This window comes from Peromyscus eremicus, chromosome 13 (assembly GCF_949786415.1).
Source record: "Peromyscus eremicus chromosome 13, PerEre_H2_v1, whole genome shotgun sequence".
In the NCBI taxonomy this organism is placed as follows: Eukaryota; Metazoa; Chordata; class Mammalia; order Rodentia; family Cricetidae; genus Peromyscus; species Peromyscus eremicus.
The window spans coordinates 44580717-44599103 of NC_081429.1; the positions used below are offsets into that span (position 1 = coordinate 44580717).

At 39.6% G+C, this 18387-nt stretch overlaps 1 protein-coding gene across 1 annotated transcript in view; it reads right to left on the reverse strand.

The window, feature by feature from the left end:
• Nucleotides 1–18387, reverse strand: part of Unc80 (unc-80 homolog, NALCN channel complex subunit) — a 180390-nt gene that overhangs the window by 132499 nt on the left and 29504 nt on the right. Inside the window, 7 exon segments of the mRNA XM_059278011.1 lie at nt 4092–4238; nt 8356–8742; nt 9714–9982; nt 11697–11837; nt 12523–12739; nt 15427–15561; nt 16688–16949. Coding sequence (XP_059133994.1) covers nt 4092–4238; nt 8356–8742; nt 9714–9982; nt 11697–11837; nt 12523–12739; nt 15427–15561; nt 16688–16949 — 1558 coding nt within the window.

The following is an 18387-nucleotide window of genomic DNA, read 5'->3' on the forward strand; positions in this document are numbered from 1 at the left end:
ACCGTTAGTCTGAGACAAAAGTTGCCGGAGGCAAAGACTCCCACCCACTCCCTCAGACCGCTGCCAGATCCTCCCCATGCTAGGCCAAGTTATTTGAATAAGAAGTGGGCAGAAGCCAACTTGTCAGGCTGAAGGAGCTTGTATTTGGAAAAAACCACTCCTCAGAAAAACTCCTCATAGTTAATGTTCCATGCTGGCCCCAGAAGAACCCAGTCTTTTCACCAAGGTCAAGATTTTAAGATCAGTGAGAATAACTCAAGAAGTAAGACTGAAGTACGTCATAGAAACGACAGGCCACTCTTAGGAAAACTCAAAGGCTGTGTGCAACTGGAAAAAGCATGTAGTTTTCCTGCACAGGCACTTTGAAGTTAGATAGATTTAATGGAGAAATTTGCAGAGGAGTAGTGAGTGGAAATCCAGTGGCCTTTTACAGTTTTTGATTAATTAATTAATTTTTTTGAGACAGGACCTCAAGTAACCTATTGTGGCCTTGGACTCCTTATAGCTGAGGTTGACCTTGAACTTCTAATCTTCCTGCATCCTCCGCCTGAATTCTGGGATTACAGATGTGTACCATCACCCATCTAATGTGCTACTGTGTATTTTACTCATATTTTATTTATGTCATGGATGCTGGACAGCCACTCTACCAACTGAGATACAGCCACAGCTGTACAGTGACCTCTTACATGGCCAAGAGGGAAAAGGTCTGCGGAACATGTAAGAGGCATAAAATATTATATCCATGTATTATTTGTCCATATTTGAATGTGAAAGAAAGTATGGTATTTAAATAGAATTTGGTCTCACAATATGGTCCCTTCTGCTCAAAATAACAGTATATTTCCTATGAGCTAGTAAATAACTTTGTCACTTTGCAAAGCAAAAGGGAACAATTCCTACCATTAGCAGCAACCAAGTCACAGACACCGAGAGGAAAGGTTTCAGACAGAATATTCTCATCTACTGGGGACACTAGGAGGCTCTCAGCTTTCTCCTACTATTAACAGATAAGCCTCATTTGCATGGTGCTTTGCTGTAAAATATGCATTTCTTGCATGAAAATGCATCGGGCCTGGCTTTATTATTTTCTGATTTCTGTTTCTTGCAGCTAAAGAAACTGAGGTTGAAAGAAATCAAGGGTTTTTGTCCAAGCTGATACTTTAAGTTCTGCGTGGAGTTATTACCAGAAGTCAGGGTCTTGCCTACTAAGGTGTAGCTCTCCTGGGAAATAGTCTCATTAACACTCAGGCACTGATGGTCTCGAGGAACTATGCTTAGATACCAGCCACTCATAACAAGGGTTTGAGATGACTGTTACTAGAGGTTTTTTGGTACCTTGAAGAAGGCTGTATGAACAAAAGAGACACAGGAAAGGTCCTGATGATGGGATGGAATGGGGAAATGGTGGAGGTGTCTGGGCTGAGGGAAAGGGTTAAAGGATCCAGAAAGAAGATACAGCTCGGGGAGGCCACCTTGAAGACGGAAAACTTCGCAGTTGGGTGTAGGCATTGAGGGAGGTGATCCTTGAGAACTGGAATCCTATTGATGAGTTTTTGCTAGTGACTCAGAAGGAAACATAAGTTGCACTACTATTTGATATGATTGTGACCCAGGAAAGGTACCTGGACATTTAAAAGGAAAAAATAAATTGTAGAAAAGGAACTTGGAATTCACTGTATAAGCTTTTTGGTATGATCTTGCTATAATCTCTCCATCTGTATCATTGAGAGATTTTTTTTATTCTTCTGTTACTATGTTTTATAGGATTTGAAATCAGGAGTTTTTATTCTAGAGAACTTTCAAGTTACCACATCTGAAACAAGGTCATGTTTTTGTTGTCTTGTTTTTTATAAATAGATCCTGCTTTGTGATAAAGTGATGCTTACAAGCACTTAAGTACAATGTGATCTGCATGGATTTAACTATCATTCCATAAATGAATTGTAAAGATCTTCACTCTAATATTTATAAAGAGAATAAACTTCTGAAGTACAAATTACTTCATGCTCTGTATAAAACACACCAAAAAGGTATAGTTTTATATTTCTGCTGAGGAAGCAGCAAGTCTATCTACAATGGTGTGAGAGTTCAATGGGAAATGTCATCTAGCTTAAGGCTCTCCAGACTTTAAAATCCTTATTCTGAATAAACAACCTAATTTTTCAAGAAATATAAAAAATTAATTTCTGTTCAATAATTTGGATCTACTAATAAATCATTAGATTAATAACCTAAGAAGTATTAAGGAATTACATATCATAATTTTTGATATTTTTATATTTTCAAGAAATATAAAAGCATTAATCTATGAATTTCTTTTCAATAATTTGAGACTACTAACTAAATTAGATTAATAACCTATGATTATTATGGGTGTTAGAATCATTAGGCTCTTAAAGAATATCACTACAGTAATGTCTTAAAAATATACATATATATATATATATATATATATATATATATATATATATATATATATCTCCCAATGGTCTGGTCTGAAGGTGAGATATAATCTTAACTTTTTAAGAAAGACTGCATTTGAAAATTCCATGGTGCAGAAACACAGAAATACACAGTTCTTAAACTAGACATTTTCCTGGGGAAGTTTCTCAAACTTGTGCATATAATCTTTATAATGAGTACAGAAGAGGTCTAGAAGATTAGAAAGCAATCAGCCAAGAAACCAGGTTGAAAAGGTAAGTAGAAAACTGGCCAGCCAGTCTCACAGAAACACAAGATATTCTTAGCCAGGTAATGACAGCAACCTCTCTTCTGACCCAATCGGTTCTGCTTTCCATCAATTCGGAAAAACAGAATATAGCTCTCAAGGCCAGATTACACCTCCAGGAAGATGCTTCTTTTTATCATTTAAGCTGAATTCTGTGAAATTGTTCTTCTGTATGTGTTTTCGTTAGCCTTGACAGTTTTTATTCATCGTGTAACAGAATTAAAAATATGTATGTGTAAGGACTGATGTAAGAGAAGCTTTTATTGTCTTATTAGTTGTTTTGATTTTTTTTTTAAATTTTTCGTCTCAAAATCTAGATCTTGGTCAAAATGTCTGAGCTGGGGAATTTAAAAGTTAGCCACTGTGACTATACCTCCCATATACACACATAAACAAAATACTATAACATAATTGAATATAAAAGAAAGAGAAATGGATAAATTAATGGATGGTAGATGATACATTAAGCAAGAACTCTAGCATGCTAATACTGTATGAACATTTCATGACAAAACCTACGCCAGAGAAAATGGGCTGGCATCAGGTTTTGACGTGATCATAAAACTCTGCAAAGATATACCAAAGAGATTTGTGCTCAAATTTGCATCAAATTTCATTTTAAAAAGAATTTTTTCTTATAATTTCAATTCCAATATAGAAATGAGGCAACTAGCCTGGATCAGGCTTGTTGGATGTGGGTTGTTGCTTAAGTCAGAAGGAAAGGTAACACTTGATAAATGCAATTGAAAGTAAGCTGTAACAAACCATGTACCATTACTGCAGTCTAATGGCAACCCACATGCAGAGTTTTAAGTTTCGTACAGTTCAAAGGAACATGATCTCAAACATATAGAAGTTGAGGGGCATTCTCAAGCAAAGCAGCCAGATGCCTGGCTACTTTTACAGTCCTGTTTTGTCTCAATAAGGGCCACTTTCCACTTCTAAGTAAGAATATCAATGTCTTTGACCTTTTCCTGTAATGTAAAATGCTCCTTTGTTACCCAGGTGATTGAAGGAGCATCTGCACAGACCAACAGATGTTTACTAAGTGTTTGTATCTGTGCAAGGTTCTTTCAAGCTTCTATCTAGATGTTCTGATTCTGAACCCTTTTTCCAAATGCTCTGCAATAGGCAGGAGGCAGACCAGTTTTCCCAATTAAACTTTCCTAAGCCTTGGTTTTAGATGTCCTGAGATGCCTTGTGGGAATCCTCTCACCCAAAGGTGATATTAATTGCCTATGAAAGACAGTAGTTTCAGGGAACACTGACCCTCATTGTCAAAGGACTCATTCCTCATTGGGAAGCAGAGAAGAAAGAGAGAGAGAAAGAGAGGAAATGGAATCTACTTTAATTCTCTTACATTCTCTCGGAATACCTGGTGTCTCAGACGATCTCCAGAGAGCCCTCGGTGTCCTTCTCCGCAACCATAGGCACATCCCAAAGACTTCACTATTTTGATCAGCATGGTGAGGGCAAGCCTATGGTTGCTTACAGGTATACTTTCATCCTAGTAACCGTGGTTGAGAAAGAAAGAGAAGCCTGTTGACTTTGCCACCAAGCTCTTTTTGTACTAGATTTCTATTTTTATAAAATTAATTGTGTGTTATGGCAATTTAGAAAATAAAAATTTCAAGAGTTCAACAAACTCACTTTTCTAAAACCTAGCCAATAGAAAGAAACTGCACTCTGAATGTCCTACAATGATACAGAATTTGAATGTGTTTATTATAAGATATACTTTCATATCCTTGATGGATGATCAGAACTACAACCTAGACAGAGACAGTGGGCTGATGAACAGTGAACACAAATATATTTTCTTAGAGATTATCCTTCTCAGTAAGTTTCTGATAACAGCACCTGGCAAAAATAATTATTAGCTCTCTGGAACTGATCAAAGTCTGGAACTTGGGACTGTTATGGTAGTAAGATTGACATTTTGGAGAATAATATCCCAATTTATACTTCCATCATATTGCAATATATATAACAACCACAAACAAAGTAGAATGTATAGAACTCAACAAATATTTAGCTGGACTTTCCTCTTGAGGCTCATCAGGTGAGCCTCCTGAGATGCCTCCTTAGATAAATTATGAAATTTATCTTTTGGTCCTTTTACTTTTGGGGAATGAAAAACAGGGATCCCCAAAAAGAACGTGAACTCTTTCTATAGAAGAATAAATAAGCTGTTATTTATTTATTATGAGGAATAATGCTGAGCCCACAGTGGGAGGGCCATTTAATAGCTGAAGGCTCCCTCCTTATCCTCTGGCTATGTTTAACTGGCAGCATGTGAATCAGAGCTATGATTCTAGCTCATGATCCCTGGTTGCTTATGGTGATATAAGACAATTGCAGAATTAACTAATCTCTTTTGTTTTACTCTTCTGCTTGTGAAATAAGGGCGCTAATGGCTATCCTCCCTGTATCATGGGTTTCCATATACACCAAATGAAATAGTGGAAGGGAATTAAACCACAATCACGAGGTGTTGGTTTTTGTTTGTTTGTTGTTTTTTTCCATTAGTCACACTGTTGGGTTGACAAACAATGAATACTGCAATGAGGGTAGGGTGTGAAAGGGGTAGGGGGTTCCAGAGGCATTATCATGCACCTCAACATGGTGAGATGGAACATCTCCTTTTTTAACATTATCCAACTGATCCTCCTCCTCTTGTCTGTAAATTCAGGTAGCAGATGTGGGATGGGGCCCTAGAGAGCCACACTTCAGGAATGAAAAGTCTCTGAGCTGACAGAAATGTTGGTGGTTAACCTGCCACAACTGAACGCCTCCTCTGGGTGCAAAGCTGCCCCTGTTAACCATCCATCATCATGGTGTTCACCTGAAGGAACTCTTTCTCCAGTGACTAGTCAGGGCACAAGTTAAGAAGGGGGTTACAAGTCACTTTGGCATCATCTGGTGACTGCTTTGAAGAACCATCCTGAATCCAAAGAACACTCCGAAATTATGCATTTGCTAAGTCAGAAATGATTTTTAGTCTGGATCCAAATTTTAACTTCAATATTTAACAACGATGTAATCTCGGGCAAGCTATTAATATTTAGAACCCCGTGCTCTCTAAAGAAGGCTCCACACTAACACCCGTCTTGTAGAGATACAGTGAGAGGTAACTGACAACATGTGATGTCCACAACAAGAACAAAACAAACACAGTCTTATTTTTAGGCAGATGTCACTGCTGTCCTTCAGAGTTACTGTGTGAAGGCTAGGTGACTTGAATGGTGGCTCAGTAAGGAGAGACTAAGACTGAGTGGACTTGTGTCCTCACTGGTTCTCCTGGTTGAGCACCTTTGGGTAAACTCAGGAACACCGAAGCTTTCTGCAACAGCACCTTGGAAAAGGTCACAGTGACAAGGGTTTCTTTGGAAGGCTGATCTACATATATTTAAAAATTATTATATGCTCTTTAAAAGCCTTTCTAGTTCTGAAAACTCTCTGTACACATCCATCCAGACTTTATTTCCTTAGGCCTTCAGATGTCCTTGGGAGTTAGGTTGCTTTCCCCGGAGACATGGAGAAAGATGTATCAAGCTACAGGCAGAAATCAGAGTCATGAAATGATATTTTAAGCTCTTAGTATAGGCCAGTGGCCAATAAAGAAATAGAAATTGGCTTTCCCTTTCTCTCTTGAGTCCCCCACAGCAGGTTGTAAAAGCAGATAAACTCTGATTCCACTGGAAATAACAGATGGTTTTAAGGTAGAATAGACTTCTGTAGATATGAAAGTCCAATTACAGTTTGGTAAGTATCTACATAATATTTACATCTTGGTGGCTGTTTTGGAGATAATAAAGTTTGACCTTAAAATATTCCACATGTGGTAATTTTGGTCAAAATGACATTTATTATATCATGCTATAATATTTAATATAATTTTTATGATATTTACTGCAACTAATAATTATATATAGTTGTTCAATTGTAGTTATACAATGATATAATTTAATTAATTGTTTATATAATTATTAACTAAATATATTTAAGATAATATCTAGACATGACATGATTAAGACAAGAATAGAAAATTCTAAATAAGAGAGGAAGAACCCAAGAATATTGGAATAGATTTGTGAATCAGATCTTATGAATTTGGGGAAGATATAAGCAAATTGTGTGATGAAGAAATAGAAGGTTAGCAGAATAAATAGGCATCAGTGAGACTAGAGGCAGAGAAGAAAGTACTATTCATTAATATGTTAAATCCGATATGGAAAAATTGGCAATATATAGTTTATGTAACGAATTGCAGAACAGTGTAATCTTTTACTTGTAAACTCAGCATGATATGTAGATTGTCACCTGTTAAAGAATTCTCTGGTTTATTTCAATTTATGAACATCATTTGGAAGCTAAAACCTCTAACTGAAATTAGTGTTAGTCGTATGAATTTAAACGGTGATAATTTGTACCTAAACTTCAAATGACGGGAAAGAAATTCTTGATAAGTCAAGAGATCCTAAGGCATGATGATAAGTAGCAAGAATGAAATTTGGGAAACAACCAATAATAATCAGATGAAAACCTCGGGGATATGATACATTGACTTGAGAGAACTGAGGCTGGGTAGCTGTTTCCATACCAAACACGTCAAAGTAACACTGCAAAATGTCAGACTGCTAGATTTCTGTGTCTCTCAAAATTCAAACACCAAAGCCTTCCCTGTCCATCTGTTGGTATTTGGAGACTGGCTTTGGGAGATAATTAGAATTAAATGAGGTTAGACATTGGTGTCCGGAGCCAGGGAACATCACAGAGAAACTAGATCTCTCAGGATTTGTTTGCACTTGCAGAGAAGGTCATGTGAGCACACAGTGACTGGTGGCAGTCACCTCCTAGCCCAGAGAAGAGGTTGCAGGAAACTCCTGCTGGCACTGGAAAATTGGACTTTCTAGCCTCCATAAACGCAAGAAGTAAATGTCTGTTGATCAATCTAGATATTTTTACAGAGTCTGAGCAGATTGCCACTACACTATTAGGCTGGGTATGGAAAGTCTTGAAAAAGATCCTATCCTTGCTGTCAGACTGTGAATAGTGAGATGCTACCTTCCAGAAAAAAATATTACCAAGAAAAAAACAAAAAACAAAAAACCAACCACCACCAACAAAACAATTCTAACATTGCATGGGTGACACCACTTTTTGGATTTAGAAGCCAAGTTCATCTAAGTCTCTACAAAAGCCTGCTGAGTGCTTCATTAAAAGATTTCTAAGCCGGGCGGTGGTGGCGCACGCCTTTAATCCCAGCACTCGGGAGGCAGAGGCAGGCGGATCTCTGTGAGTTCGAGGCCAGCCTGGGCTACCAAGTGAGTTCCAGGAAAGGCGCAAAGCTACACAGAGAAACCCTGTCTCGAAAAACCAAAGAAAAAAAAAAAAAAAAAAAGATTTCTACCAATATTGCTTTCAGACCCTAGTGACTTGTTGCTGTTCTAGTCAATAAATACCTGGGAAAATAAACAAAACTACACACACACACACATATACACACACACACACACACACACACACACACACACACACACACACACATGTTCACATGCACAAATGGAAAAGAATTCTCAACACAAAACTGCCTGAGGATACAGCAAGTAGTTCAACTATACCTTTTCTTGGTTCTTCTCATTCTTTTCATAAGGGCCACCTCCACCTCCTCCACCACCTCCTCCATCTCCTCCTCCACCTCCTCCTCCTCCTCCTCCTCCTCCATCTCCACCTCCTCCTTCTCCTGCTCCACCATCTCCAGCTCCACTGGCAGAAGGGGCTCCGAACCCACTGGTGGAACTTGAAGACAGGCCTTTGAACTGGAAAGTCCCCTCACTTGGTCTCTTTTCCACAGTCTCGTTTTCCTTGTTTTCACTCTTCTTCCTATTCTTGTCTACACAGGGAACCACACCGAGTTGAAGCAAACACTCCACAATGTTCAGTGCCACGTCACAGATCCGCGAGCTGATGTCATGGTTAAGAACAAGATACACAGCCTTCAGAAGCACCTGCAGAGCACAAAGGTAAACACAGGACAATGAAGTTGTCCACATTCCCTTTCCCAAAAGTTCCTTATCCCATTTAATCCATTTCACTGGGCACTGCTAGAAATGGTTATAAATAATTCAAGACAGTTAATAGCTCATTAAACCTTCCAGTCTTGCCAAGAAAGAGATAGTTGATGGAAATAATGAAGCATACTGAGTTAATAAAAAAAAACAACTATCATTTGCCCAAATGAACACTTAACTGGCTTTTTAAATACAAAACATTTTAATCCTCTACATTTCCCTTCCCAGAAATAATAAAGAACAAAGGCTTCCTTACACTTATACCACAGGAACATTGACTCCCTCATGATTGTATCATTATTTAACATTCAATTTTAAATGCATAATATTTGCATGTTTAAATTATGACCCTTTATTGATTTTAATATCTTAAATTATTTGCTGAGCCTGGTTCCATACAGTGTAATAAAAATGTTGGTAAAATATAATTGTAAACTATAACAACGCTTTCATTGGCTAATGACTGTACTCAAAACAGGCATTTCCGAGAAGGCAAGCTTAAGTCTTTCAAGGACTTCTATTCATTTCCTTCTGGCTTCATGGGAGGTTTACAGTCCTGGTGATTATATAACTAAAGAAAAATAAAAGAACTTCTTACTTTTATTGTAGAAAAAACACAGAGGCGTAGTGGAGCACACACAAATGAACTTACATATGTGTATTTGGATTCACTAAGGTTTTAGGTAAAAAATATTCTGAGATAAGACCAAATATAACAAAATACTCGCAAAAAAGCAAAAGGTACATTTAAGATGGTTGGTATTCTTGTGGAATTTTTATGTGGGTTGCTTCTTCATTCTAAGATTCAGCAAATATGCCTAAGATATCTACAGGCCCATGTTATCCAATCTTGTAAAAATTACACTAAACTCTTTCCAGTCTTCATAAGGAAAAGTACTGCCACTTACAGAAAGATCCAGCATGCCGTTCTTGTGGACAAAGTTGTTGGTCCCATCGATATGTTCTGTGTCCTCCAGGTAGCTGTAGTTAATGCAGGAATCTGTGAGGCTTCGTGGCAGGTTTGCGCATGCCAGAGGTTCATGCGGCATCTCTGGGATAGGCACCTGGCTGCAGAGCTTTCTCATATGCTCGCTGAAAAAGTCTGCATAGCCTACATTGAAGGATGCCAGAGTGGTGTTGAAGGTCGCAACCGTGATGGTGGAGATCTGCGATCGCACTGGGAAGACAAGAGAAAGATTTCAGTTTCCCTTGTGTGGACCTGATACACCAGTTAGACTGTTGCGCTATTTCTTACACTGTGACCACAATCATAACTTTTAAAGATGATGGACTTATGGTCTCCAAGCTATTCTCAATTGGCATGGAATGCTGTAAAGGCAATTTGAGATCTGACAGCGAAGGTCATAGAAAACTATGTGATCACAAGTATTCTCCTTAAGACTGAAGCTAGAATTTAAATTTTATAAGGATGACTTAAGTTGATAACATTATATAGACCTTATTTACTGTTACACAACAGTCCATTGGTATAAACTCATTTATTTGAGATCTTTTTCTATGAGTTTATAGCTTTTAAATAAACTTCACTTTGTTAAACCAAACATCAGAAACTTGAGAAAGAAACTATTAGGGATGGAGATGGTGAGGATGCTCCGGTATTGACAGAGACAAGAAGGAGATAAGAGAGGCCTGGAGGTGGGATGGGGAGAGTAATCAGAACACACACACACACACACACACACACACACACACACACACACACACACACATGAAACTGTCAATCAACAAAAATGCATCTCTAAAACTATTTATTTTTATCTACAGTATTGAAGAATAACAAGACAAATTTCTTTTTGTCCAAGAGTAATGGCACTTAGATTTGTACTGACAAATAATAGTTACCACTGAATACTTATAAAACAGTTTGGGGACAAAGGGAATCAAGGGATGAAGTTCACGCTACCGTGAGAGCATACCAACAACGAAAAGGATAAACGATTTTGTTCCATGTAAAGAGTAAGAAGCTGTGTGGGTACCACCCAGACACACATATTTGCTCCAAATAAACCACCAAGATGATACAGCAGCTGTCAGAAAAATGATCTGGTGGCCTTAGAGAGGACTGACTTCCTTCCCACTGATTTGTAGGAGCTGCCTGCCTTGGGGGTATAGCATGGAGGTGGACAAGCAATGAGTCTAGACATTCTCCAGCCTTTGGGCTTATGATCTTTTAAAATATGTATGACTGCTTTGTCCTTGCTTTCTCCCTGGAGGTATGGTGCTCATCAAGTAGTGTCCAACATCCCCTGATACTTACTAAAGCTGTGCTAAGAATAGCTAACAAGTAAGTTTCTGAGCAAATTTCTGAAAGGGTGCAGGGTTTTGAAAATATAACGATGTAGAGAACAATCAACATGGTGTGCTGGACAGTTTTAAGTCAACTTTTCACAAGCTAAAGTCATCTGAGAGGAAGGGACCTCAATTAAGAAAGTTCTTCCATAAGGTCAGGCTGTAGGCAAGCCTGTTGGGCATTTTCTTAATTAGTGATTGATGGGGGAGGGTCCAGGCCAATATGGGTGGTGCCATCCCTAGGCTGTTTGTCCTGGGTTCTATAAGAAACAGGCTGAGCAAGTCCTGAGGAGCAAACCAGTAAGTAACACTCCTCTATGACCTTTGCATCAGCTCCTGCCTGTAGGTTACTGCCCCAGAAAAGTTCCTGTTCTGACTTCTTTCTATAATGAACAGTGATATGGAAGCATAAGCCAAATAAACCCTTTCCTCCCCAAGTTGCTTTTGGTCACAGTATTTCATCACACCACTAAAAACCCTAACTAGGATATGTGGGTACCAGTTTAAGAACGGGAAGCCATGAAGGAAATCTCCACTCTTTCCCCATCCTGCCAATTGCCTGCCATTCATGCTGGACCCACCTTCCTTGACAGTGTTTTCTCCATGGCTGTTGGAGTGGTCTGGCAGGTCGCTCACCAGGGTGTGATGGGAGTGGGAGTGTCTGGCACTCAGGCTTTCCATTTCAGTGGCTGCATCTGAGCTGCCCCGCCGGGTCAATTTCCCTGAGATGGACGAGAGTATCACAAGAGGCTTTTTAAAATCTAGAAGACTCTGCAGAGAGTTTTTTTTTGTTTGTTTGTTTTTTGTTTTTTTCTAGAGGACAGCAATAGAGAGGGTATGAAAATGAGCATGAAGCTCAATCAAAATGGCAAGAATTGGACTTGACTGGGGACATAATCAAGGTCAATATGATTGATGAGACTGTCTGCGACAAGGTCAGCCTCAGTCTAAGACAAGTGTCAGGGACCATCTGTCCCGGGTTGCTGGCTGTCGGCTTCTGATTTGAAGCGTCCCTTCTTAATATGCCATCCAAGGGGGTGGGGGGGAAAGGATTCCTATTTCCTTTGCTTTCCTTCTTTTATTAAATAAAAGTTAAGTAAAAGTCTGTCATTAGATGGAAATTAATATGCAGAATCCTCTATGGCCATGTTTCTGCATCTATAAGGATCTAAGAAATACGGTTTTTACTGGATAATCATAGAGAAATCTTGCATAATTAATTAAATTATCAGCATTTCTCTGGTTGTGAGAACTCCACATTATTTTAATACTGGGGTACTTGCACTTGGGTCCAGTGTTCTTGAATAAACTGTTCAAGAAAGACTTAGATTTGGGAGGGACCCTGAGATCCACATTCACAAATAGGTCACTTGGGCTGTGGGCTACTGGGAAGAACTTTGTCGTCACCTAAGATGGTGGTTTGCCAGCCTCCCTTTTCGATGCCTCTCCTGTCTTCTCCAAGCCCAGAGAAACTTCCAAATGAGAATGTGCTTCTGGTGGGTGACACATCCAGATGGTCCTCATGCAATAGGAATGGTACTCCCATTCTTCTAGGCCGCCTCTTCCCAGTGTGGTGAAATGGAATGGAGCCTTTCCTCTCTCGGTCTTCTTTGCGACTTTTGAACTGCAAGGATGAGACATGAAGGCAGACACAAGGCAAAGCAGATGTAAGAGGAAACACAGGAGATGTTCGAGGAAGAGGACACGCAGGGCATCCCTGAGTATCGTCCAATAAACGGGGAAAATGTCACAAGGGTCTTAGTGGAGGGAGTGAAACCAAGCAAAATGCTATACATTCTAGAAGTCTTTCTGCTGGGTGAGTTTGAGCATGGGTTCTCACAGAGAAGACCCTGAACCATCAGCCATAGCGTCCTTTGGGAACTTGTTAAAAAACGCAAGCTTGCACCTCAACTTGACATGTCAGGCTTTGTTTACCCCCCATGGGAGGACTTACCCTTTCTTAGGAGTAGATGGTGCAGTATAAAGGATGTGGGATGGAGGAAATGAGAGGAAAGGAGGAGGGGAAACTGTGGTTGGTATGTAAAATACAACAACCACAAAATAAAAATCAAAAAACCACAAGCTTGCAGCTTCACCCTCAGACATACCTAACATCTAAAATTCAGAAGGAGAATCCCGGTGATCTATGACTTAATGAGCCCTGTGGATGCCTTTGATCTCTGATGCACACTAAAGGTCGAGAACCACTGGGATAGAGGATCAGTGTCCCTAGACACCGCTTGGACCTCTCTTTCAGCTCTACTTTCCAAGTTTGAGGTCCATTGTTCTAGTTGGCAACTTCACTGTTCACAAGGATGGTCAAAGAGGACATCTAACAGACATTGGAACAAGTCTACTATTCATACCAAAGATGTTCAAGATCAAGGGTAACTCAGAATTTACAATGGCTTGGAAAGCTTTAAAAACACACCCATATATGAATCTAGCTTTTAGCTGTTGATTTTGAATACATTATTCTAGGTTCAGGCCCAGGCACTTAGATTTTTAAGGCACTGAAAAATACCCATTTGCAGCAAGAATAGAAATATATCTCCTTTTTCCCCCTCTCAAATAGTCCATGTTTTTAGAAGAATGATGGTCAGCGCCTACTGCTGTGTTATTAGTGAAGGAGACACAACTCATTATTCAGTAACGAGTTGAGCTAATAGACAAGTAAATACTTGTTTCTATGCTCTTCATGGACATAATTAAACAAATAATTTTGAAAAAGAGAAAATAAAACTGCTACACACACATACACACACACATACACCCCCACCCCACATATCATTTTCTAGTTGATTAACTCTACACCATGACAAAGAGAGAGAGAGAGTCGAAGGTACAGAAGAACACGAACTTTTTAGATTAAAGTCTTGATTTTTGAGGTTAGTACTAAGCATGAGCAAACTGCCTAACACTACTGTGGGTTAATTTCTGTTCTGAAGAAATTGAAGACTAGACTCTCACTGGATTAAGTAAGCAAAAAATAACCAGACTACAAACCACAGCTCCACAGAAGCTAGCTAACAAGGAGGACCCAAATAAGATGCATGGATCGCCCTGGGAAGGGGCAATAGATAAGATCTCCTGAGTAAATCAGGGGTGAGCAGGGCAATAGAGGGTAGGGGATGGGGGATGAGAACATAAGGGAATGGGATGGTTGAGCTGGAACAGGGATACAGTGGGAGAGCAATGAAAAGGATGTATTGATAGAGAGAGAGATCATGGGGATAGGGAGAAACCTGGTGCTAGGGAAGTTCCCAGGAATCCACAAGGATGATCCCAGCTTAGACTACTAGCAATAGTAGAGACGGTACCTGAGCTAGCCTACCCCAGCAATCAGATTGGTGAATATCCTAACTGTCATCATAGAGCCTTCATCCAGTAACTGAGGGAAGCAGATGCAGAGATCCACAGCCAAGCACCAGGCTGAGTCCAGTCAGACAGCTCCGGGAGTTCAGTCAAAGAGGGGGAAGAGGGATTCTATGAGCTAGGGGCATCAAGATCATGATGGGGAAATCTACAGAGACAACCGATCCAAGCTAGTGGGAACTCATGTACTCTAGACCAACAGCTGTGGAGCCTGCATGAGACTGGACTAGGCCCTCTGCATAAGTGAGACAGTTGTGTAACTTGGTCTGTTTAAGGGGCTCCTAGCAGTGGGATCAGGATCTATCCCCGGTGCATGAGCTGGCTTTTTGGAGCCCATTTCCTATGGTGTGAGACCTTGTACAGGCTTGATGCAGGGGGATGTGCTTGGACCTGCCTCAACTGAATGTACTAGGCTTTGCTGACTCCCCATGGGAGGCCTTACCTTTTTGGAGGAGGGGATAGGGAGTGGGTTGGAGAGGAAGGCTGGGGAGCAGGAGGAGGGATGAGAGGGGGATCTGTGGTTGGTATGTATAATGAATAAAAAATTTCTTAATAAAGAAAAAAAAAGGACTACTTGTATAAAGTATTTGATAAATGAAACGGAGCCATAGGAATGAAAAGCAGCATCACCGCACCCCTGCTACCTCCACTATCACATTGAATAACCAGCATAGGTCTTCATGATAGCTGTGTGGAACATTTAGAATAGGACACAAACACATTCACATGCATGCACGTGTACACACACACACACACACACACACACACACACACACACACACACACACACTGGATTACAGAATCATGTGCTGAGTCACTGCTACACTTAGAAGCTGATATTTTCTTCCTTTTCTACTCCTGCATCCTGTGACGGATCAAGGGACAGCATGCCCCTCTGGCTTTCTAAATCACCGAGATGTCAAAATGAATACTCACCTTCTTAAAAATGTTCATGCCCAGGTCTGAAGACAGATCTGGGACTGCAGATCTTCGCAGATTGGTCAAGGAAACCTTGGAAAAGGCCTCGGGGCTCAGAGATTTTTCTTCCTCATTACACTTCATGGTGAGATCCTTAACAAACAATAAACATAGACTATGACTAGGGACTAAGGTAATTCAAATATTTATTTTATCAAGGTGTCACCTTTTCAATGGCACTATGCTTACTGTTCTGAGAGCCCTAAAATTTTTAACTTGCATGTTTGAACTTCTGGAATGTAGATTGTGCTGTGGCAAAGATATATTTCTTATTAATCTTATTAATCATAACTTCTGTTGCAGATTTTAACACTGAGACCATTTAGCCACAGATCCAAAGTACTAAGAAAAAAGGGAGGAGATACATATTTTTTATATATAAAACATTTTTCATATGATATATTTTGATCATTTTCCCCTTTTCCAAACTCACCCAGCTCTTTCCAATGTGAGAGTTTTTCTGGCTAATAACTCATTAAAGGAGATGCTAACTGTGGGAGGATGTCTACTACCAAAGAAGTGCTTATCTTTAGAATGTGCAGGAAAACATTTTGAGAAACAACCCACTCAAGTTTAACTACAACCAAATAGCTGGAATGTTCTTCAGGCTAATCATTTCTATATATTTTCACCTTGTGGAGATGATGAGAAAGATGGGAAGAACAAGTGCTTCCTGATAAGTGGGCATCATTTATCAGAATACAACCTTCATAGGAATGTTACCACATCAGGGTGCACTCGGGTTAGTTTTCTCAATATTCATGATCAATTGTAAGCCTGAGTATCAAAAAGTAATATTCCCAATGGTAGCTTTGAGATGCTTAAGATGTTGAGTTGGGCAAAAAATGTTGAATGACACTCTGTAAAATGCTAATTTCCTGCTTTATGATATTTAATTATGAGGCTGCCTGTCAGATCCCTATTTAACTATTTCTCTGATTTTTCCCAGGACAGCCTGTTTCCAATGTTCTGGTTAAACAAAGGCTTATACTAAAGTATATGTTTAAAAGGTCTATTTCTGTCAATGGTAAATAGAGATCTGAAGAATAGCCAAGGGTTCTGGCCAGGCAAAAGAAGAAAAGAATATTGACAAAAGAGTTAGTCACCTACCAAGCTATAGTTACGGGAATGCACAATTACTCGAAGCCAGAAGAGAAAGAGAGACCGTGCTACAGCTGGTGTTGCTAGTACAAGTGACAAGGGACCAGGTTTGTCTTACTTGGGTCTTGTGGGTGTTCACTAGTGAGGGAGCTGCCGCCACCATCGAGCTGCTTCGGGGCCTGGGCAGGAGAGGGATATCTGGTTCTGGGGTCTTCTCTGGCTTCTCTTCCAGCATATGTCGCAGCCTTTGTAGATAGTACATCAGGGACCACTGAGTGCCTTCCTCAGACCAGTGGGGCTGGAGGAGGCAGCGGAGAACAGCGACATCGAAGTAGGTGGCATAGCGTGACCTCTGGCATGGTGGTATCACAAGAGACGCCCTGCTCCCAGTGACAGAGGAAAGATAACCACACTGACATCAAGTCTCCCAAGGGGGAACACAATCCAGCCTAAGGCTCTACTTTTTTACTTATTCATTTTTTTTTACTTTATTATTACTTTACTACATTCATTATTTTACTTCATTCATTCACTCATCTCTTGCATGGTTCACTCTTATGACCTCCTAACTAGTCTAGGGTATTCCACTTTTGTTAAGCATTTCTTAAAAGTGGAAACATTGAGAGTTTTGAAGGAGGGGTAATAAATTAGCAATGTAAAGTAAGGTTGGCTCACAAATTGGTATTTTAAGTTAAAGGAAACAATGCCTGTAAAGGTTTTGATTTAAAAAAAAAAAGAATCATGAGTTGAGTGTGAGCATCATATATGGGTGGTAGAGTTGATGAGTAATTTGGGTGGTGGGCAATGAGGATAGCCAGAGACAAAGAAACTAATGAGATTCGAGTCACTATGTTTCCTAAGTGATCAGGTTTGACTACAATAAAAGCAGGGAAAATATTTGTCTTCCTTACTTGTCTTGGGCTATTTTAAGTTCAGGGTGAAGGTATTATGTAAAAGAACAAAACAAAGAAACAAGCAAGCAAGCAAGCAAACAAACAAACAAAAAACAGAAACATTCTAAGCAAACCAAAGTTTGATTATTATTACAGTTAATCACTTTGAAAATTCTCAAGTTATATATCTATGTAAGACTGTAAAAGTAACTTAAAAATTCTCAAAGTTCTAGAATGCTATTGTTCCACTTAAATGAGCGATATATTCGTTAACTAATGATTAGTGTACTAAAGAATAGTTTTAAGTAATTACCTAGATTATTACACCATGTTAAGTATCTTAAGAGAATAGGACTGAATGTTTTTGTCCTTCAAAATTAGTATTTTCAAATCCCAATGTGCTAGTAATTAGGGGTGGGGATAATTAAGTCATGAGTCTTCACAAGTGGGAATAATGCCCTTTACACAAAAGATTTCAGGGTGCCCTCTTGCTGTCTTCCTATCACATAGGAGCATCAGAAGCCAGCAGTCTGCACCCCAAACCCATCATCCTGATGCCCTGATCTTGGATGTGCAGCCTCCAGGGTTGTTGGAAATACATTTCTCATTTAGAAGCCACTCAGGTCCCAAACTAAGACAGTTGTGGGTGTAAAAGTCTGTCCTGTGGAACATACAGTCCAGTAAGAATGATAGAAAATAAATGACAAAATAAAATCATCTTTTTGTGAGCTGAGGCCACCTGGGATCTAAACTGGAAACTTGCACCATCCCTAAGCACCATATTTTTTCCAAGTTAGATGATGCAGAAAGGAAGTTTTGACACTATCCTCACACAAAGGAAGACCTCTAGAGAGAAATAATGCAATCACTGAGAGTGAAGAATAAGTTTCTGGAACTTCCAAGGTCTTTATTTTGGGGATTTCAT